This window comes from Mesoplodon mirus (genome assembly GCF_964341445.2).
Source record: "Mesoplodon mirus genome assembly, chromosome: 13".
Classification (NCBI taxonomy): Eukaryota; Metazoa; Chordata; class Mammalia; order Artiodactyla; family Ziphiidae; genus Mesoplodon; species Mesoplodon mirus.
In genome coordinates this window covers 50,211,871-50,234,471 of record NC_138989.1, presented here as the reverse complement: position 1 = coordinate 50,234,471, position 22,601 = coordinate 50,211,871, and the positions used below count along the sequence as shown (strand labels likewise).

At 40.0% G+C, this 22,601-nt stretch overlaps 1 protein-coding gene and 1 pseudogene across 3 annotated transcripts; both read right to left on the bottom strand.

Annotated features, from left to right (window-relative positions):
- Positions 1 to 3,359: 3,359 nt before the first annotated feature.
- On the bottom strand, positions 3,360 to 4,221 carry LOC309814610 (small ribosomal subunit protein uS2-like; annotated as a pseudogene). Its single transcript has one exon. The product of its transcript is annotated as a small ribosomal subunit protein uS2-like (transcript).
- Positions 4,222 to 8,995: 4,774 nt separating this feature from the next.
- Positions 8,996 to 21,365, bottom strand: LOC309814820 (uncharacterized protein). 2 transcript variants are annotated; one of them, XM_082640971.1, is made up of 3 exons: positions 20,457 to 21,365; positions 19,884 to 20,115; positions 8,996 to 11,977 (listed from the first exon to the last, which is right to left on the bottom strand). In XM_082640971.1, the coding sequence occupies exons 2-3, from the start codon at positions 19,930 to 19,932 to the stop codon at positions 9,966 to 9,968; spliced, it is 2,061 nt and encodes a 686-aa protein (XP_082497097.1). In that variant the 5' UTR covers positions 19,933 to 20,115; positions 20,457 to 21,365; the 3' UTR covers positions 8,996 to 9,965. The 2 variants fall into 2 exon arrangements, with proteins under 2 accessions (XP_082497097.1, XP_082497098.1); XM_082640972.1 differs by having other exon boundaries at positions 20,760 to 21,365.
- Between the last annotated feature and the right edge of the window lie 1,236 nt (positions 21,366 to 22,601).

Genomic DNA, 22,601 nt, shown 5'->3' with positions numbered 1-22,601 from the left:
GGCTTATAAACTGGGCTTGGTACAGTGACTAATTAGGCATCTTAAACCCAACATGCCCCCATCCAATTTTTAATTTCTCCCCAAACATGTTCTTCTTGTAGTCTTCTTCATCTTAGAAAGTGGCAATTTTGTCCTCCCAGTTGGTCAGGCCATAGCCTCCCTGATTTCCTGCTTGCTCCGCTTCACTCAGTTCTCCCCACAGCATCCAGATCATGTTCAGACTGTGTCACTTCTCTGCTCAAAATCCTCTTCCTCCTCGCTCTGTTTGAATGTCAAAGGGGCATTGTGTCTGTAACTTACTCTTAAACAATTCAGGGAAAACTTAACGTATCTATATATATAGATATAGATATATCTGGGTATATAGCATAAGTAGAGAATTATAAAGCAAATGTGATAAAATAATACTTGGGGAATCTGGGTGAAGCATATATAGGAATTCTTTGTTCTATTCTTGCAATTTTTCTATAAGTTTGAAATTATCTCAAAATCCAAAGTTAAAGAAAACTTAATGGCCCCGAAAGGGAGAGAGTGAATTACTAAAGGAAAATCAGGTAAGGTGCTGTTATTGAGAAAGCTTGGGGCAGGGAGAGGGAGAAGGGAGTATTGAGAAAGCAGTTATAAATATCCCCTACAGCCATATTTAAAATGAAGATGAAGAGCTATGTTTATGGATGTGTAAAATATTTATGATAGGGCTTCCCTGGTGGCACATGGTTAAGAATCTGCCTGCCAATGCAGGGGACACGGGTTCGAGCCCTGGCCCGGGAAGATCCCACATGCTGCAGAGCAACTAAGCCTGTGAGCCACAACTATTGAAGCCCACGTGTCTAGACACCATGCTGTGCAACAAGAGAAGCCACCGCAATGAGAAGCCCACGCACCGCAACGAAGAGTAGCCCCTGCTCGCCGCAACTAGAGAAACCCCGCACACAGCAACAAAGACCCAACACAGCCAAAAATAAAACAAATAAATAAATAAATTTATTTTGAAAAATGTTTATGATACAACAATGGGAAAATTTTCATTTGCCATCATTAATATCATTTTTGGAAAAAAGTACACAAATATATATGTAGAATGGCACTCATCAAAATACTAAGTTTGCTAAATAGGCTTCTGGAGATAAGTGACTTATCTTTATTCTTTTACATAGTATCTTTTTTTTTTTTTTTTAACAGCAAGCTAGCAGCACATTTATAATCAGCAAAAAGAAAAAAAAAATCAATAAAAGTTAAAAAAAATTCTCATTTAGATCAGGGGTCAGCAAACATTTTCTGTAAAGGGCCAGATAGTATCTTTTTTTTTTTTAACAGCAAGCTAGCAGCACATTTATAATCAGCAAAAAGAAAAAAAAATCAATAAAAGTTAAAAAAAATTCTCATTTAGATCAGGGGTCAGCAAACATTTCCTGTAAAGGGCCAGATAGCAAATATTTTCAGCTTTGAGGGCCATACAGTTTCTGCTGCAACTATGCAACTCTGCCTTTATAGCAGAAAGCAGCCTTAGATAACTCACAAACAAATGGGTGAGGCTGTGTTCCATTAAAACAGTGGCTGGCTGGCCTTCCTGCAGTAGTTTGTAGACCCCTGATTTAGAAGAATACTTTTTCCCTAAAGCATGGCTTACAGGAAAGGAATATTCTCATTCTTCTGGAGTTTTCTATAGGGCCCCCTTGACCAACTGACAGTCTAGGAATTCCACTGGCCCCACATAATTAGCTATATCACTGAGTAAGCAGACTAAATAAAATTTAATGAAAGCATTTACACAGAACCACATTTATAAAGAAATAACAAACACCTTGTCTGGAGAAGTGTAGTGTAAGTGATAAATATGCATTGTATGATATTGTAGATAGTTAGATTCAGTCTGCCTGCCACTGGATCCCAACTGTTGGAAAGAGATTCCTTTTAATGTGCCCTGGAGGCTCAGATGCAGCTCGCTGACAGCTGGAGTGATCAAAGGCCTGAAAGGCATCCTAGGGAGATGCGGAGAAATGCGTGTGCCAAAATCCTTGGGAAAGCCATGCCTCCTGGTCTAGTTCCAGGAAGGAAATCTTCTTCTGTAAGGAACATAATCCACAGCTTCCATAAAATTAGTTGGGTAGTGTATTGTCTTTTTCTTTTACCTTGAAGAGATTGTGTAAGATTGCTTTATTTCTTCCTTTAATGTCTGGAACTTTTCCCTGCTGAGATATCTGGCTTGGACTATTCTTTTTTTTTTTTTCGGTACGCGGGCCTCTCACTGTTGTGGCCTCTCCCATTGCGGAGCACAGGCTCCGGACGCGCAGGCTCAGCGGCCATGGCTCACGGGCCCAGCCGCTTCGCGGCACGTGGGGTCCTCCCGGACTGGGGCACGAACCTGCGTCCCCTGCATCGGCAGGTGGACTCTCAACCACTGCGCCAACAGGGAAGCCCTGGCTTGGACTATTCTTGATGGGAAATTTTTAAGTTACAGATAATTTCCTTTTTTTTTTCTTTTTGGCCACCCCGGCAGTGGAAGTGCCGCATCCTAACCACTGGACCATCAGGGAATTCCCAATAATTTCCTTAATAGACACAGAGCTATTTAGATTTTATATTTCTTTTCTTTTCTTTTTTTTTTAAAGCCATTGAGCTGGGCATTTTATTTATTTAAATTTAATTAATGAATTAATTAATTTAGTTTTGGGCTGTGTTGGGTTTTTGTTGCTGCGCACTGGCTTTCTCTAGTTGCGGTGAGCAGGGGCTGCTCTTCTTTGCGGTGCGCCGGCCTCTCATTGCGGTGGCTTCTCTTGTTGTGGAGCACGGGCTGTAGGAGTGCGGGCTTCAGTAGTTGTGGCTCTCATGCTCAGTAGTTGTGGCTCGCAGGCTCTAGAGTGCAGGCTCAGTAGTTGTAGTGCACGGGCTTAGTTGCTCCATGGCATGTGGGATCTTCCCTGACCAGGGATTGAACCCATGTCCCCTGCATTGGCAGGCGGATTCTTAACCACTGTGCCACTGGGGAAGTCCCAGATTTTATATTTCTTATTGTGTCAATTTTGGGTAAATTTTATAATTTTTTAGGTAACATTATGAATCCTATCCTTTATATTACACCTGTAGTGGCTGTAGATGTGTGCTGATGGCCACTTTTGCATTCCTTACATTGACAAACGGGACTTCTCTCTGTTTCTTGATCAGTTTTGCTGGGGGATTGTCAATTTTATTCTTTCTCAAAAATGAGCTTTTGTCTTTTCTTTTTTAAAATGTGTGCTTTCTATTTCATTAATTCGTGCTCTACTATTTCCTTCCTTCTATTTTCTTTTTTTAAAGAAACTGTTGATTTTTCATCAACTTCATTTCCATTTTCTCTTTAAGGTCTATGGGAGAACAGCTTAAAGCCAATCACTGGTTGTCCCTCCCCATTCAGTGTCCTGAGCAGTGGGAGCTGCAGACCAGTCTTCAGGAGGGAACTGCTGAATAGGCACACAGGGCACCTACGCATCTGCAGACCAGTCTGGGATCTCAGGTTGAGTAGCAGTAAACTCAGGAGCTAGAGCTCTCCATCCGCACTGAAATTCCTCCTTGGTCACAGCCTTTTCAGCAGTGGCCTGCTCTTCCTTTTCAGTCTCTTCCAGGTGTGTGTGGAAGTAGAGATCAGGCATGACCCCCCGTGGGTGTCCATGGGCGATGGTGCCACGCATGCGCAGAACTTCCAGGGTCAGCACTCACCACCTCGGACCCCCTGAGTGAGCTCCCTTGTTGCTGTAGGGAATGGCAATGCCCGCAGAACACAGAGTTGAGTCTGTGTTACACAGAGCAATGGTGGGCAGGTTAACATAAGACACCTGTGTGAGAGGCTGGTGGGCAGTCCTGGGGTCAGTAACCACCAGAAGTCTCTGCTCCTGGAAGGCTGCCTGGATCTGGTGAGTAAAGCTTCCAGGAGTGACACAGTCAGCAGTAGGAGTGGCTCCAGCGGCAGCAGCAAACTTCAGCACAGCTTGCCGGCTGGTACTTCTGGAGGATACGACACTGACATCAGTTGAGTTTTCAGTGGCATCAATGGCACAAGCTGCCAGCAGAAACTTCTCCCAGATTCTCTTCAGATTTATGAAGCAGAGGCCATCACTTTTCCTTTTGTAGAGGCACTGTTCCATTTGGGAGTCAAGGCTGGTGTCACCCTAAGTGGGTTCCTTATGTGAGGAATTTGAGGACCGCCTCTTCCTTCATTTGCAGGACATCAAGGACTCTGGACATTGTGAATATTTCTCTTTAAGTTATGATGAGAAACCAGAACAAACCTTATGGACCTCATCCTACTTTCTTTAGATTTACTTGCTATTCTTTTTCTAACTTCTTGTGATGGATACTCAAATCATTGAATTTTAGCCTTTTTTTCCCCTAATAATATCACTATTATCCAGATAAAAATATATTCTAATTTCTATTGTGCTTTCTTCCTTTACCCATGGGTAATTTAAATTGTTTTTCTTAATTTCCAAACATTTGGGAATTTTTTAAAGTGTGTGTGTTATTGATTTCTAGCTAATTTCATTGTTATGTGAAAACATATGCTAAGTCTGTGCTGTCCAATATGTAGTCACTAACCAGATGTGGCTATATAAATTAATTAGAATGAATAAAATGTAGTTCATCAGTCACACATTTTAAGTGTTCAGTAGCCACATGTGGCTAGTGACTACTGTGTTGACTATGGTGTCTATTGTATTGAACAGTGCAGATAGAACACAGAAAATTCTATTGCACAGCTGTACTCTAAATGATTTCAATCTGATGAAATTTGTTGAGGCTTGCTGCATATGCTTGCTGAATGTACAAACCTGCATATGCTCAGTTTTGGGAAATGTTCTCTATGCACCTAAAAAGAATCAAGGTTTCTGTCATTGTTGGTTGTACTGTTATCTAATATGTCCATTAGGTCATTTTGTTAATCATATTGTCCACATATACTATATTCTTAGACATTTTTTCTGCTTGTCCTCTTTTACTAAGGGAGTTGTGTAAAAGTCTCCTACTAGGATTGTAGATTTATCTCTTTCTCATTTTAGTTTTTTTTTTTTTTTTTTTTCAGTGTAGGAACCCATTTCTGGTACAAACTTTAATGAAGGCTGGGCTCTTTCCTCAGCATCACCCACATGTTTAAAGGCACAGCATCACTAAGGCAGCCTCCACAAGGATGCCTCTGGATTTTTTTTTTTTTTTTTTTTTTTTTTTTTTTTTTTTGCGGTACACGGGCCTCTCACTGTTGTGGTCTCTCCCGCTGAGGAGCACAGGCTCCGGACGCGCAGGCTCAGCGGCCATGGCTCACGGCTCACGCTCTGTGGCATGTGGGATCCTCCCAGAGCGGGGCACGAACCCGTGTCCCCTGCATCGGCAGGCAGACTCTCAACCACCGCGCCACCAGGGAAGCCCCCAACCTCTGGATTTTTTAACATCTATCTAAGCCACAGAAATAAAAACTGGGTGAATACTTTTGTTTATGTATTCATGTATAAGTTTCCCTAAAAGCATGAACAATATCCCTAACATTAAGGAGGCGTTTGAAAAATGCCTTTATTTTTTCAAGTCCATTTGTTGAGTCGATCTTTGCTCAGCTTTGACTGCACAGTAGCACCATCTCATTTTAGTTTTGTCAATTTTAGTTTTATATACTTTGAAGCAAAATTATTAGATGTATACACTTTTAGAATATTTCTATTTTCTTGGTAAATTGACTCATCAATAGAAATGTCCCATTTTATCTCTAATAAGACTTTTGCTTTAAAGTCTACTTCTTGTTTGTTTTTGGTACAGCTATTAGCACATTTCTTTTGGTTAGTGTTTGAATGCAGTATCTTTTTTCCATACTTATATTTTAAATTTCCTGGATTCTGGTAGTTGTATCTCAAGTAAGTACTACATGATTAATTTAAAAAATTCTAGTCAAGGGGCTTCCCTGGTGGCGCCGTAGTTGAGAGTTCGCCTGCCGATGCAGGGGACACGGGTTCGTGCCCCAGTCTGGGAGGATCCCACATGCCGCAGAGCGGCTGGGTCCGTGAGCCATGGCCCCTGAGCCTGCGCGTATGGAGCCTGTGATCCGCAACGGGAGAGGCCACAACAGTGAGAGGCCCGCGTATCGAAAAAAAAAAAAAAATTCTAGTCAAGAATCTTTGTCTTGTGTCCACTTGCGTGTAATATAATTACTGGTGTATTTGGGCTTACGAAGGTTTGTCTCTTCTGCCATATTTATTTATATCAGTATGGACCCATGTATATTTATTTGGCCTTGGGAACACTTTCACGTTGGCTCCTATGTTCTTTGACCTGCTCCCAGTGTTTTGTTTCTTGAGTTCTTGCTTACTTTCTGGTGCTATAACATGCTCCTGGCTCATCTTGTATTTTCCCTGCCCTAGTCCTAGAATCAGCCATTTCTCAAAGGAGCACTGGTTCCTTTTATTTGTAGAATGCTATCTACAAACCATGATCTATGCCTATTAATACTGGAGTATCATTGCCCTGGGTCCTCTCAGAGAACAGAGCTATGTTATATATGTATGTACATGTGAGATATATATATATATATATATATATATATATATATATATATATATATATATATGTTTACTAACCCATGTATACACACATTCTATAACTGTTTCTGGTCTATCCATCTGTGTGGGTGTGTAAATTTATATTAATGTCTATGACTCTAATGATTCTGGTAGTTTTTGATTTGAACACTGGACATTGTGCATGAAAAGTTATAGTCTCTGGATGACGTTGTTGTTCTCCAGACAGGATTCACCCTCTTTTCTCTTCTCATTGGCAGCTAGATTAGGAGTAGATAACTTAATTCACTAAAAGGCTGACCTGACTTGAGATTGCATTTCAGACTTTTTTTAGACTTGGTCCACACATATTTTATTCTTATTCTGAGGGTATATTTAGCCTTTTAATGTTTACCCTGAAATTGTGGGGTGTTTATAAGAACACCTCCTACTTGGCATGACCTGTATTCCCAATTTTTATCCACTAGCAAAGTGAGTCTGCTGAGTTCCACTTAACCTTCCAGCGCCCTTTGGTTAGATTTCTTGGCCTTTTGCCCTGCCAGTTTGAGAATCAGCAAATGCCTGGGGGAAATCAACTGGCATAAAGTGTCAGGTCCAATTCTCTGTGTTTCTCTTCCCTTTTTACTCTGTATACTTCACTACTGTTTAAATTTTTACAGTAGGTAGTGTTATTTTTGTAACTCAGAAATGACCTAGTGAACAAGTAGATTTAGAAAACTGGAGGAGAGTGAGGAGTGTAGGATAGCAACCAGTTGTTTTATCTGCATGGCAAGGTGTTTAGTAGGGGATTCAGGAGGAAGATATCATGGGTGTGTGTCAACTTCATGAATTTGAGTTTACCTGTAGGACACTAGATAGTGACGTGTAGTAAGCAGTTGGCTCTTAACGTTTATTCTCAGGAAAGATGGCTAACCTTCAAATATAAATGTGATCATCTTATTTTTTCTTCTTCACTTTTAAAATTCCCTAAGGAACAGACGATAATCGATTGGACGCCTTTTTTCCCTACTCACTTCTCAACCTATCATCATGTCTGTGCATTTTAGCTCCTCTAATCTGGACCTTGTGATTTTATTTCCAGACTGCCCAAATAGTTTTCCTTTCTGCTCCTCCTTTTAATTTTAGACTCTTCTGAAAGCAGGAAGATGATCATTCCATTCCCTGGTTCAAAGATCTTAATGGCTTCCCATTACCTTGAGAATAAAATGCAGAAATATGAAATCTATTCCAACCATACCTAGTACTTTTCTGTTTTACAGATGACACTAAACCCCAGAAAGTTGAAGTGTCTGCTTGTTTAGCACCACATTTTTTTTTAAATTTTAAACAAAATTTATTTATTTTTATTTTTGTCTGCGTTGGGTCCTCGTTACTGTGTGTGGACTTTCTCTAGCTGTGGTGAGCAGCTACGCTTTGCTGTGATGTATGGGCTTCTCATTGCAGTGGCTTCTTGTGGTGGAGCACAGGCTCTAGGTGCATGGGCTCTAGGCACACGGGCTTCAGTAGTTGTGACACACAGGCTCAGTAGTTGTGGCTTGAGGGCTCTAGAATGCAGGCTCAGTAGTTGTGGCACATGGGCTTAGTTGCTTCCCAGCATGGGGGATCTTCCCGGACCAGGGCTCAAACCTGTGTCCCCTGCATTGGCAGGCGGATTCTTAACCACTGAGCCACCAGGAAAGCTCTAGCATCACATTTCTTGTGTCCCCTGCATTGGCAGGTGGATTCCTAACCACTGAGCCACCAGGAAAGCTCTAGCATCACATTTAACTGTCTTTTCTTCTTCATTTTAATTTCCACTTTATTCTTACTCTTTTAAGTACATGCTTCAGTCATTATTTTCCTAAACACTTAAGCATGAGGGCAGGAATCATTTTTTCTTCAGCAGCACTTGGTACAGTGCCTGACACTGAATATTTATTGAATTAATGACTAAGCACCATACTCTACATCACTTCTTATATTTTCTTGCTTCTGTGCCTTTGTTGATTATTCCCTCTCTGCCTTTATGCCTCTACTCCCATCCTTCAAAACTCAAATCTCAGGAGCTCCACAAAGCTTTTCCTTTTCTTTCCAATCAGAATTGAACCCTCCCTCCTGTGAGCTCTTATAAGCATCTTGCCTAACTTTATGATTATATTGAGCCATATATTTTCTGTATACATCAGCCTTTATCACTGTACAATACATGCTTTTTGGGGACAGTATATTCTTTGTGTATACTACAAAACCTAAAAAATGCCTTGCATATAATAATTTAACAATGTATGTTAAATTAAAATATTAATTGGATAATTATGGGGGATAGTCAAAGTAAATGACAGTAGCAGGATTTTAACAAATGGTTAATATCACAAAGACAATTTTTATTTTTAAAAACTTTGTTTTTCAGTTGAGAACATTGTGTACACATGGCATATTATCAATATATATGTCAGAAATCAACAAACAAAGTCTGATGAATGTTGCCATTAAAAAAATGATCAATAGGTCTTTTTATTTTTAGACAGAATATGCAATATAAATTAGTCATGTGGGTGTTACTTTAGCTAACATTTTTGTTCAATCTATAGATGACAGGATAAACACAGTCGTAGAGAAATATTCACACTTTAACATATGGAATTATTTTTTAAAAATTTGTTTCACATATTTAGAAACTGTAATTAAATGGTAGTGTTGAAGAAGTAATTTCAAACCACTAAAGTTTATGGATGGGCTACATTATTAAGAGCAAAATAAATTCATGTTTGCTGTGAACACCACAGGAACTTGAAAACTCATGCTCACTAGGAAGACCAAAACTTGGCCACCCCCACAAAAAAAAGGATATTTCAGAAAATGGGGCACTAGAGTTATGCAGTTAATAAGTTTAATACCAGAATAGTATAGCATGTTCACACAGAGGGAATTTAATAACTAATGTTTGCATAAGGTAGGATTCTCCAGCTGTCAGGAGATAAGTGGTATGCGAATTATCAGAGTGAATGCCAATTAAGATACGGGAAGGGTTTAAATTTTCCCTACATTCTCTAAAATAACTTCTGTGATATGCAATAGGTGATCTGGGCTCACTGAAGGTTTGAGATTATAGCACTAATACATTTCCTTCTGAGTTCTGATTGCACATAACAGCACACTGGTTTTTACAATATCTGATAAGGTTCTGCATTAATATGGTTAGACATTTCTTATAATGATAAAACTTTCCTCTTGTGTAGTGTTTGAATAAAAGACTAGAGCTTTTCTTACATTACAGCAGATAGAAATTTTTTCCATTGTTTCTGACATTCAGTAAAAATTTTTTTCACATTGAAGGTTTTCCAACAACTCACAGGATTCCTCCTCAGAATTTTTCTTTAGTAATGTCTGAGCTCTGAGTTAAACTTTCATTATAAAAATTGAATTAATATGTTTTCTCTTGTGTGTTTTTTTTTAATGTAGCACAAGAGTTGAGCATTGATTAAAACCTTTTTCATAATCATCCATAGCATTCATAAGATTTTTTTCTGGCAGAGTGTCTCTGGTACTGAATAAAGTTGGTGTATACACTAAAGGTTTTCCCATATTCATCACATTTAGAGTGGCTTCCCCAGAATGGACTTTCTCATGATTAATAAGATCAGAGAGTTGGCTAAAATTTCTGCTGCATTGAACACACCTGTGGGGTTTCTCTCCAATGTGGATTCCCTGGTGTTCAGTAAGATCAGTGCATGTGCTAAAGGCTTTCCCAGACACATCACATTTATATGGATTTTCATTAGTGTGGATTCTTTGATGGTTAATAAGATCAGAGCGCCGACTAAAGCTTTTGCCACATTGATCACATGGATATGGTTTCTCCCCAGTGTGGATCCTCTGATGTAGGACAAGAGCTGAGCACTGACTGAAAGCCTTCCCACATTCATTACACTTATATGGTTTTTCCCCAGTGTGGATCCTCTGGTGCTTGATAAGGTCAGAGTTCTGACTGAAACTTTTGCTGCACTGTGTGCATGGATATGGTTTTTCTCCAGTGTGAATTCTCTGATGAAGAATAAGGTCAGAACTCTGACTGAAGGCTTTCTCACAACGATCACAATGATAGGGTTTTTCCCCAGAGTGTACTCTCTGATGTTTAGTGAGGTCTGAGCTTTGACTAAAACTTTTATTGCACTGATTACATGCATATGGTTTCTCTCCAGTGTGTATTCTCTGATGTTTCACAAGGTCTGAACGACGACTAAAATTTTTAGTACAATCGCTACATGGATAGGGTTTCTCTCCAGTGTGGATTCTCTGATGCAGAATAAGGTTTGAGCTTTGACTAAAGGTTTTCCCACACTCATCACATTCATAGGGTTTCTCACCTGTATGAATTCTATGATGTTTAATAAGGTCTGATCTTCGACTAAACATTTTACTGCACTGGTTACACGGGTAAGGCTTCTCTCCAGTGTGAATTCGTTGATGATTAACAAGATCTGAAAGTCTACTGAAGGTTTTGCTACACTGATTACATGGATAGGGTTTCTCTCCAGTATGAATTCTCTGATGCAGAATAAGGACTGAGCTCTGATTAAAAGCTTTCCCACATTCATTACATTTATAGGGTTTCTCTCCAGTGTGGATCCTTCGATGTTTAATAAGGTCTGAGTTCTGACTGAAACTTTTGCTACACTGATTACATGGATATGGTTTCTCTCCAGTGTGGATTCTCTGATGTAGAATAAGATCTGAGCTCTGACTGAAGGCTTTTCCACACACATCACATTTATATGGTTTCTCACCAGTATGGATTCTTTGATGTTTTATAACATCAGAACTCTGACTAAAATGTTTGTTACACTGGTTACATGTATAAGGCTTCTCTCCAGTATGTATTCTTTGATGTTTAACCAGGTCTGAGCGCTGGCTAAAACTTTTACTACAATGACTGCACTGATAGGGTTTTTCTCCTGTATGTATTCTCTGATGTATAATAAGATCAGAGCTCTGACTGAAGGCTTTCCCACATTCATCACATTTGTAAGGTTTTTCACCAGTGTGGACCCTTTGATGTTTAATAAGGTCTGAGCTCCGACGGAAACTTTTAATACACCAATTACAAGGATAGGGTTTCTCCCCAGTATGAATTCTCTGATGCAGAACCAGGGCTGAGCTCACATTAAAGGCCTTTCCACACTTATCACATTCATAGGGTTTCTCCCAATGGGTTCTTCGATGCCTAATAAGGCCTGTACTACAAGCAAAGTTTTGCCCACATTCATCACAGTTATGTTGTCTTCTTTTGAAGAGGTTCTGATCCTTTTCATTGAATTTACCCCCAAATCCACAGAATTCCCTGCATTCAGAATCCTGGAGAACATTATCTCTGGGGTTACCAGACTCTTCAGTCAATGGTTCAATTTTTGCTGTAATTTCCTCCTCGGAAGCCAGCTCTCCAACTTTGGCCTTAGTCCCACCATCTAGAACAATAAAATATAAATGGAATGTGTTCTCCATACTGTAAGAAAGTTTCAGGTGAAATACATTAGTATTTTCCTATGAAAATACTGAAAATTATCTTCTGAGAGAGAAACTAAGAAGAATCAACAAGTAATGGATAATCGTTTATTGAAGTGGCTTATCAGATATGTTCTGTATATGTCTGTCACAGGAGATCTGGGAATACTGAAACCTAATTACAGTGATTAGGAAAGTTTGACTATATTAGAGCTAATACATAAACAACTTACTGACATATATAAAGTAGGCAGTATGAATGAATACTTGGGTGAAGGAGTGGGGGAGGAGGTGAAAGGGAGGGAGAGGAGGAGGAGGCAGTGGCAGCCAGGCTGTCACTGTGAGTGTATACCAACCAGGCTGGTCACATGTTGTCATTAGTGGAAAGAAAGAAGCATCAAGCCCAGGAATGGTTAGAAAAGAAGCCTGAATTTTCAAAAATAGGTCTACATAGTCCTCCACCTCTTTTGCCCTGATTATTAGAAGGAAGTGGCCTAGAAAACATGATCCTTTTGGGAACAGCCATATTCAGTGACCAAACTTCCTTACTAAGGTATGTGGACCAGAAAAAGGTTAGGGAGGTAGGATCAGAAATCTCTTTTGAGTTGATTTTTGAGGAGATTATTCCTCTGCTCAACAATACCAGAGGCCTGTAATGGTAGAGAACATGGGAGCTCCATTGAAATTCTTGAGACTATCAGTCCATTATTAAGTGGTGTTTACTATAAAAGGCATACCATTCTCAGACTGCAAATGGTCTAGAGAGCTGAAAACATGACAAAGATTAATTTCAAGGGCTAAAGTCCAAAATCCCAAGCCTCCAAGTGGAGGCTTATCCTCTTTGCCAAAGGCAAAGGGTACTGGAAAAAGTAAAGTATTGCGGTAAATCTAAATGTGTATGTACTGAATGATATAAGCAATATGAATGTCTCATGGATTTTACAATATATATGTAGAGTTAAAATATATGGCAAAAATAGCACAAGAGGAGGGAGGTAAATAGAACTAAAATATTACAAGGTCTTTGGGTTATCCTAGAAATAATAAATTAAGATAAACTGTAATAAATCAAATGTGTATGTTGTAACTTCTAAGGCAGCCTTTTTCAACTAGGGTTCCACAAGAAAATAAAAAGAAAATAATTTGCCTGACTATATTCTTAATTCTCCCAAAGATGGTAGATAGCAAGTAAATCAATAGATGTACAGGAGAAACATTAATATGTAACTTACAGTGGATGCCTTAGAGCATTTTGGCTTAATTCTCTCACAGAATCACATTTGAGAAAGGCTGCTATTAGGTGACAATTAAATAACAATAAAAGGATGTATAAACAATAAGCTAATAGAGAAAAAAATGGAAAAACAAAAAACTTGATAATATAATTAAATTAGGCACAAAGGGAGAAAAAAGAAAAGCAAAAAAGAAACAAAATATAGGAAAATAACAAAAAATAAGATGGTATATTTAAATCCAAACATCAACTATGTTACATATAAATAAACTACTTCAATAAAAAGCAAAGAAAGACCAACAGCTAACATCATACTTAATGGTTAAACATTAAATGCTTTTCTCCTAGGAACAAGGGAGGAAAACAAGGATGCCCTCTCTTAACTACTTTTATTCAATATTGTACAACTTTTATTCAATATTCATAGAAAATGCAACATGACATGAAAAATAAATGAGACATACAAGAAGTCAAACTGTCTTATAGACTATGCAGTCACATATACAGAAAATCCTAAAGTGTCTTTAAAAAGTTATTAGAACTTGTAAATGGTTTTATTAGTGCAATACACGAAACCTGATTGTATTTCTGTATACTAGCAATGAACAATTAGAACCTAAAATTAAAAACAATTTTTTTCAATTGCACCAAAAAAATGAAATACTTAGAAACAAATTCAATGAAATATGTGTAGTATCTGCATAATGAAAACTAAAAAATGTTGCTGAGAGAAATTAAAGATCTAATAAATAGAAACATATGCCATCATTTACGTATAGGAAGACTGAATATTGTTAAAGTGAAGAAATTCTCCCCAAATTGATCTATGGATTCAATGCAACCCCAATCAAAATCTCAGCAGGCCTTTTCATAGAAACTGACAAACCGATTCTAAACTTTGTGTAGAAAGGCAGAGAAGGGTTTAAACAATTTTGAAAAAGAAGAACAAAATTAGAGAGCTTATACTCCCTGATTTCAGGCTTTACTACAAAGCTACAGTAATCAAGGCAGCGAGGTACTGGCATAGGATAGACATATCCATTAATGGAATAGAACAGAGTCTATAAATAGATCCAAACGTATGTACAACTGACCTTCAACAAAGTTGCCCATATAATTCAAGGGTGAAAGGTTAGTCTCTTTTCAAAAAAAGTGTTACAACTGGATATCATAATAACAAAAATTAACTGACTCTTTCCTTATGCTATACACAAAAATTAAGTAGAAATGTAATCTAAACCTAAATATAAAAGCTAAAACTATAATACTTCTAGAAGAAAGCAAAGCATAGATGACTAAAATTAATGCACAGAACTGAGAAAACAAATTTGTGTTGTTTAAGCCACCCAGTCTGTGGTTTTGTTATAGCCCTAGCAGGCAAATACAGCATGTTTTTGAACTTTATACATTTATGGAATCATACCACACGTATTCTGACTTGTTTTTTTACTCAACATTATGTTTGGAAGATTTATCCACAGTCATGTGTGTAGCTGTAGTCCATCCATGTTCACTATTATAGTGTGACATATACCACAAGTGATTTATCCATTCTTCTTCAATGGATAAGAACATTTTGCTATTTCAAACAATGCTGATATGAATATGCTGGTGCGTCTATCTTGATACACATATCCAAATGTTTCTCTAGGTTATATAAATTTAGGATCAGAACTGTTAGGTCTTCAACTAGACTTTTCCAAAGTGGTTAAGCCAATTCACACTTCCACCAGGTGTATATAGTTCACATTGCTCTATATTCTAACCAATATCAAGTCTATTCTCTTTTTAACCCAATGCAATCAGGCTTTTATCTCTGTAACTCCATCAAAACTGCACTTATTAAAGTCCCCAATATATTTTATCTTGACAAATCTAGTGGTCAATTTTCAATCTTATTCTTGATTTGTTTGACACAGTTGACTACTCTCTTAAATCATTTGCTTTCTTCCTGCTAACTTACCTTTCTCCTGCTCTCCATACAACAGTCAGAGTGATCTTTACATGTTATCCTGTGTAAAGAGTTCCAATGGTTTCCCATTTCACTGGGAATAAATTCTAAGTCCTTACCGTGACTTAGAAGGTTCCATATGATCTGGTTCCTTTCTTTCTCTCTGCCCTCATTTCATTCTAAACCACCCCATCACATGTCTACCCCAGGCTTATTACTCTGTTCCTGCTATATCTATGGGCCTCTGACTTCTGCTATTCCCTCCACCTGGAAGACTCTTCTCTCAGATGGTTACATGGCTTATTCTTTCACTTTGGTTATCTCTCTAACCAACTGTTACCACCTCAGAAAGGCACAATGCTTGGTGGGCCCTGCATTTTTGAGGTAACAGATACCATAGTAAATGTGCTGAAATTACCAATTTGAGTAACTTGCACAGTTGCTACTTTTGAGTGAGGCTTAGAGTAAAAAAACGTTCTGCAGTAGGACCATGTTGCAATGCAAGCTGTCCTGTCACATGACCCTTATTAACCAGGATAGCCAATGGTATTGGAAGTGTCTGCAGCAGTCACGGTTGCTGTATGAAGCCTCTTGCAAGCCTCTATAAGAGAACCACACTGGAGTAAGGCCATACTGTCTTCTGCCAACAATTTTCTAAGTGAAAAGTAGATCCTGGCTTGCTCTTGGGCACTAACAGACACTTAATGCTTGACCACAGGGCACCAAATAACTATTGCCAACTGACCACTATGTGTTAGTTGTTATGTGACCCATCACTTCATAAACCTGAACATACAAACCAGTATTCCGTCGTAAACGCATACCTGGAAGACAAGTGAATTCCACGTGCTAGCGACTCAGAGTCCCATAGTACTTGTTCCTACTGGTCCACTACCTCTCCCCCCAACCTATATTCATGGCCCTATGGGAACTCCCTATTACCAGTTAACAGAGGAGGAAAATGTACAGAACTGGTTTGTAGATGGGCCTGCCCAGTGTGTGGGCACCACCCGAAAGTGAGTACCTTTCACTTACACCCCTACTCAGGGGTGGCCTTAAACATGCTGGTAAAGGCAAATCCTTCCTGGGCAGAATTTCAGGTATACACCTGGTTGTCTACTTTCCACGGAAGGCAATATAGCCTAAGATACATGTATACACTGATCCATGGATAGTGACTAATGGGTTATTTGATTAGTTAGGTACCTGGAAAGAACAAGATTGGAAGACAAGAAATAAGAATTCTGGAGGAAAAGTATGAGGATGAACCAAAGAATGAATGTGTTTGTGGCCCATGTGAATCCTCACCAAAGGGCATCCACTGTGGAGAAGCCTCTCAATCAGAAGGATGGACTTGGTGATCCATATTATGAATGTCAATCAGGCTTTTTACCAATGCTTGCCCAATGGACTCATGTACAAAGAGGTCACGGCAGCAGGGATGGAGGCTATATATGGGCTCAACAATACGGACCTCCACTTATCAAGGGTGATATGCCTATAATCATTGCTATGTGCCCAAGTAGCCAACTGCTAAGGCCCTAATAAGGTACCATTCCCTAGAGAGGAACCAGCTAGCCACTTGGGGACAGATTCATTACATCTGACCCCTTTTATTATGGAAAGGGCAGCAACTTCAAAGGACTAAATACATAGTCTAGATACAAATTTGCATTGACTTAAGAGAATGCCGTATTTATTATCATGGTATTCTCTATAATATTACCTCCAAAGGAGTCATTTTACAGGGAAGGAAGTTAAGCAATGATCTCATATACATATAATTCATGGGTCTTACCACATGTCCCATCATCCAGAAGTAAGTGGATTGTCATAATGGTGGAATGATTAAATGTAGGCTCAGTTACAGTACAAGCTAGACAATAACACCTTGGTAAGCTTGGGGTGCTGTCATACAGGATGCAATATATGCATTAAGCTAAAGGGTGATAAACAGTGCTGTCTTCCCCATGGCCATAATACATGGGTATAGGAAGGAAGGGTGGTAGAGAAAGTAATAATGTCTCTTCTTACTATATACCTCATAATCCACTTATAATATTTTTGCTTCCTATCCCTATGATCTTGGGCTTGGTGGGTTCAGGGTTCTGATTCTCAAAGGAAAAATACTTCTACCATGGGACAAAGTCATAATTTTGTTAAATTTGAAGTTGAGACTGCTTCCTGCTTCAGCATTTTGGGCTCCTCAAACTGCCAAACCAGCCTGCAGAGATGGGGTCACTCTACCGGCCAGAATGACTGATACCAATCACCAGTGGGGAAATGGTTGCTGCTACTGGAACTCAGAGGACTCAGTGGGGGTGCCTTGTAGTTCTCTCATGTCTAATAGGCCCAGTCAATGGTTCACGGAAGTAACCTGAAAGAGACAGGATCACCAAGGACTCAGGTCATCTAGAAAAGGTTTATTTTATTTCACTAGATAAAGAACTCTGTGCCACTGAGATTCTGGCAGAAGGTAAGGGCAATATGGAGTGGGTGATGGAAGAGGACAGTTATGACTATCAGCTTAGGCTTTGTGTACGCTGTTCTCCATCTCTTGTTGATTTCTGTAATCCTTCCCATCCTCTTTATGAAACTTTGAATTACCCAATTTGAATGAGCCATCTGTTTCCTGCCAGAATCCTGAAACATCTTATATAACCATTATCACTATCTGATACTACACTGTATATTTATATATTTCCTGTTTCGCCTACTAGAATGTAAATTCCTTGAGCGCAAAGGATTAGTTCACTGCTACATCCCCAGAACTTAGAACAGCGGCTGGCACAAAGTAAACCCTCAGTAACTAATAATATTATATTAATGGCTAATAATCATTAATAAGCTATGATCTTATGAACTAATAAACACTTATCAACAATAAGTATTTGTTGAACAGTTAATTAAATGATTTGAAGGATACATTAATGTATTAATGTATTAATGTATCCAGTGACTACCTCTAAATGGTGGAGTTGTAGGCTATTAAAATTTCTATTTTGTGCCTTTCTATATTTTATAAATGTACATTAACATAATTATATTTCTTTAACATAAAAAAATGTTACTTTATACACATTCTAAGAGACACAAACACATATAGTATGTATGTCAATTTATGTAAAACAACAAGGAGGAAGCAGTGATTCTCAGGAAAGAAGAGAGCTAGATGCCTTAGAATAGAATCTTAAGGAAAAACAAATTCTAATTACAGGAAAGAGAACTTAAATAAAATAAAATAAAAGATACTCTAGGGCTTCCCTGGTGGCGTAGTGGTTGAGAGTCCGCCTGCCGATGCAGGGGACACGGGTTCGTGCCCCGGTCCGGGAGGATCCCACGTGCTGCGGAGCGGCTGGGCCTGTGGGCCGTGGCCGCTGGGCCTGCGCATCTGGAGCCTGTGCTCCGCAGCGGGAGGGGCCACAGCCGTGAGAGGCCCGCGTACCGCAAAAAAAAAAAAAAAAAAAAAAAGATACTCCAAAACTAAAGACAGGCAAAAGATTTAGAGTAAAAGAAAAGGACAACAGAAGGTTAATTTCATAGGCAAAACAGCAGTAATGGGAAGACCAAAATCAAAAAGCAGCAAAATATGATGTGGAAATGAGAGCCTGCAGAACATCTGAACAAAGTCAGCACCAAGATTATCTTACTAAAAATAACAGTGACTACCATTCGTAAAGAATTTACTACCAGCCAGGTATGTGCTCAGAGCCGTTTATATGGAATCTTATCTAGTGCTTGTGGTATCTGTTATAATAGTAATGGACCCCAATGATCCTATCTCCTAATATCTATATCCTTGTGTGGTTTTCTCCCACAATGATTCTGGAATTGGTCATGTGACTTGCTTTGGTCAATGAGATAATAACAAATGTAATGCAAACATCGGTTAGAAAAGTGCTTAGTATCCCTCTCTCTTTTTAAAGACTAGCTGCCCTGTGAAAAAGTCTAGGCTAGCCTGCCGGAGATACGTGACCCAAGCTATAGCCAGCACCAACAGCTGGACATGTTATGACTGATACCAACATAGACCCTGGCCCTAGTTGAGCATGAGTGATTCCCGAACAAAATTGCCCAGCTGAACCCAGCCCAAGCCGATGACCTACAGAACCATAAGAAAATAACATGGTTGAAAAATGTCTTAGTGTTTTAGGTCACTAAGTTTTGGGGTCCTTTATTATGGAGTAATAGATAGACACAACCCTCAAAATAACTTCCAAGGTATGATTTATTATACACTTATAAAGTGAGGAAACAGGATTATTTTTTAAAAATGTAAGTAACTTACTGAAGCTAGTAAATGACAAAGCTAGTATTTGAATCCAGGTGTCAGACACCAAAACTTTTAACTATGCCCCGACAGTACATGAGAAAGATGACCTGAAAAGATTTTAAAGGGCAAATACCAAACACTGACAGATTGGTAATAAGGTGGTTATAATGGGAAAAATGGATGACACTGGGTACTTAAGAAGAGGAAGGAAAACCAAGAGAATTTGATTGACAGAATGTACAATAAAGCCATGGGCTTGGAGCACAAAAGAAATGGTACTGCCTAATACAGTGGGGGGGGTAGGCAATGAGAAATACCAATAGCACTTGAAGACACTAACATAGCAAGGCAACACGGCGCCCACCCCCCAACCCACCCAAACCACTAAGAAAGATACACACTGCTTCTCACCTGACAGAAGGTAGTGTTTTTGAGCTTCGTAATTGAATTGGATCTCCATGGACTGCCACTAGACACTTGACACCTCAGGGAGCAACTGGAGATTTACCATTTCCTCACTAAGCTTTTCTTGTCCACGTAGGAGTCTGAGACCTGGAGGCAACTGGGCACCACTGGACTTGGAAGGGAATCATTGTGGAGACTGGAGATATAAGTTCTGAGACTAGACCACCAGGAACATCCTCTAGATACAAAAGAAGTTAAAGAGAAAACAAAATCTCATTTAACTTTCAAGCGCTTTTCTTTCAAATTTACTACGCTTCTTTCCCTATCATTCAGGAGTCAGACATCACCCCTCTTGGACATACATTCTCCATTCCAAATCTAGAGATCTTCAAAGATAATCCGGGGGTTAATGCTACCAAAATCAGGATATAACTGTAAAGATAAGGCAGGGGAGGGAATTTCAGAATTTTGCCCTAGCGATTAGCTCTATGTTATTCGCTGCCCCTCCAACACCGAAATGACACTACTGATCCATCATCATGATCTGTCTCTCCCTCCTTCCGTTCTTCTCATACTCACGCATTCGTCCGCTGATTCGTGTGAATGCATCCAAGCTCTGGATTCCACCCGCCCCCAAAGTTTCTGGTGTTCATTCAGCTGAACCCAACGCTAGTCAAGGGCTGACCGCGTACCAAAAGCACACCAGGCCGAGAACCGACCAGCTCGCAATGCCCAGGAGCCGCGTCTGGGGGCCACGTCGGCAGCCTCGACTCCCCACGGACTCAAGAAACAGCATACGGTTCCCCGGTGGCGCTGCAAGGCCGCTGGGGAGGGCAGATCACCCGAGTTCCTCCGCTTTCCGTGAGCCGACATCACCCATACCTTGATGTATTCTCCAAGTCACCGTCAAGCCCCACACCCTGTAAACCGGCCATCACCGCCGACCGCTCTAGGAATCTGGGAGGATTGCTCAGCTCTATGGCGCGTGGCTTCGCACGTGCGCACGCGCGGGGCGGGGGGCGGCGAGGTGAGGTGGGGGCGGGGAGTTGCCGAGATTTAACTCTGAACGGCTGCTGATCTGGCCCCAGCAGAGCCGTAGCGACGGGCCTGGCTGGCACTATCTGACAATTCCTTTTTTTTTTTTTTTAATATATGTGTGTATATACATGCACACACATAACTCAATCACTTTGGATTTTTAAAAATTAATTTATTAATTTATTTTTGGCTGCGTTGGGTCTTCGTTACTGTGCGCGGGCTTTGTCGTGGGCGAGCGGGGGCTACTCTTCCTTGCGGTGCGCAGGCTTCTCATTGCGGTGGCTTCTCTTGTTGCGGAGCACGGGCTCTAGGCATGAAGGCTTCAGTAGTTGTGGCTCGCGGGCTCTAGAGCACAGGTTCAGTAGTTGTGGTGCACAGGCTTAGTTGCTCCGTGGCATGTGGGATCTTCCCAGACCAGGGAACGAACCTGTGTCCCCTGCATTGGCAGGCGGATTCTTAACCACCGCGCCACCAGGGAAGTCCCCTTGTCTGCCAATTCTTGACGTGAATGTCAGAAAACATCTTTCTAGAAAGCTCCCTGGGGCAGGGTAGGTTTTCTGACTACAAAATGAGTTCTTCCTTAATTATCTCTCTCTTTTTTTTAATCTGTCCCCCCACCCACCCAACCCCAAACCTGTCAATCAGATTCGCTGGTGTGCTTCCATTCTAACTTTCTTCCTGTCCTCTCTGGGTTTCCCCCAGCACAGTGGCATGCCTCTAATAAAATACTGATTGCTGGGCCCCACGCCGGTTTAGAATCAGTAAGTCTGTCATGGGAGCCCAGGTTCTCAGGTGATCCTGATGCTGCTGGTCCTGGGACCACACTTTGAGAACCACTGCCTTAAAAATAAATAATGCTCAGGAATTAATGCCTAAATTGCTGTGAAGCTGCATTTTCACCTACTTTGCTATCAAGAAAGGCCATGGGGTCTCCTAAAATGTTTGCTTGCCAGTACAATCCTCATTGTGGCTAAAGGATCAGGGTGAGAAGGACCTGAAAGGGGGTGGGGGAGGGCATCAGGGTAGGAAAGGATATTGCTGTTTCCTTGGAAATATCTTGGGAAATAAGGGCGGGGGTGGGGGGAAGATATAGAAATAAGAAATAATAGAAGTATTGAGACTGGTGAGACATGTGACTTGGGTTAAGATGTCAGAGGAAAAGGTATAGGTTTGAGAAAATAGTGGCTGGCTGAAGCAATGATTGAGGTAGAGGAAGAGGGTTTTCTGTTCCAGCCTAAGACCCTGCTCTGATTTATGAAATCTTAGGGATGTGTGAATGAGACCCTGATAAAATGTAAGGAACTCGTTTGGGTCCAGCCCTCCCAAGTAGGGAGTACAGATGCTTTTTAAAAAATAGCTTTACTGAGGTGTAACAGGCATACAATAATCAGCAAATATTTAAAGTATACAATTTGGTAAATTTTGTCATATGTATACAACTGTAAAACCATCACCACAATGAAAATTGTGACCACATCCCCAAAAGTTTCCTCCTTCCCTTGATAATCCCTCCCTTTCCTGCCACAGCACCTAACCACTGTTCTGCTTTCTGTTACTATAGATTAATTAGCATTTTCTAGAGTTATTTAAATGGAATCAAACAGAATGCACTCTGTTTTGCACTCAGACTTCTTTCTGAGCATTATTATTTTGTGATTTATCTATCTTGCTGTGTGTATCAATAGT

What these genes read in the sequence shown, in the direction of transcription:
- LOC309814820 (XM_082640971.1), bottom strand. Translation starts at nt 19,932, where the DNA reads ATGGAGATCCAATTCAATTACGAAGCTCAAAAACACTACCTTCTGTCA. An exon ending in AAAACACTACCTTCTGTCAG is followed by an intron (nt 11,978 to 19,883) that starts GTGAGAAGCAGT and finishes TTATTGTTCTAG; the next exon opens with ATGGTGGGACTAAGGCCAAA.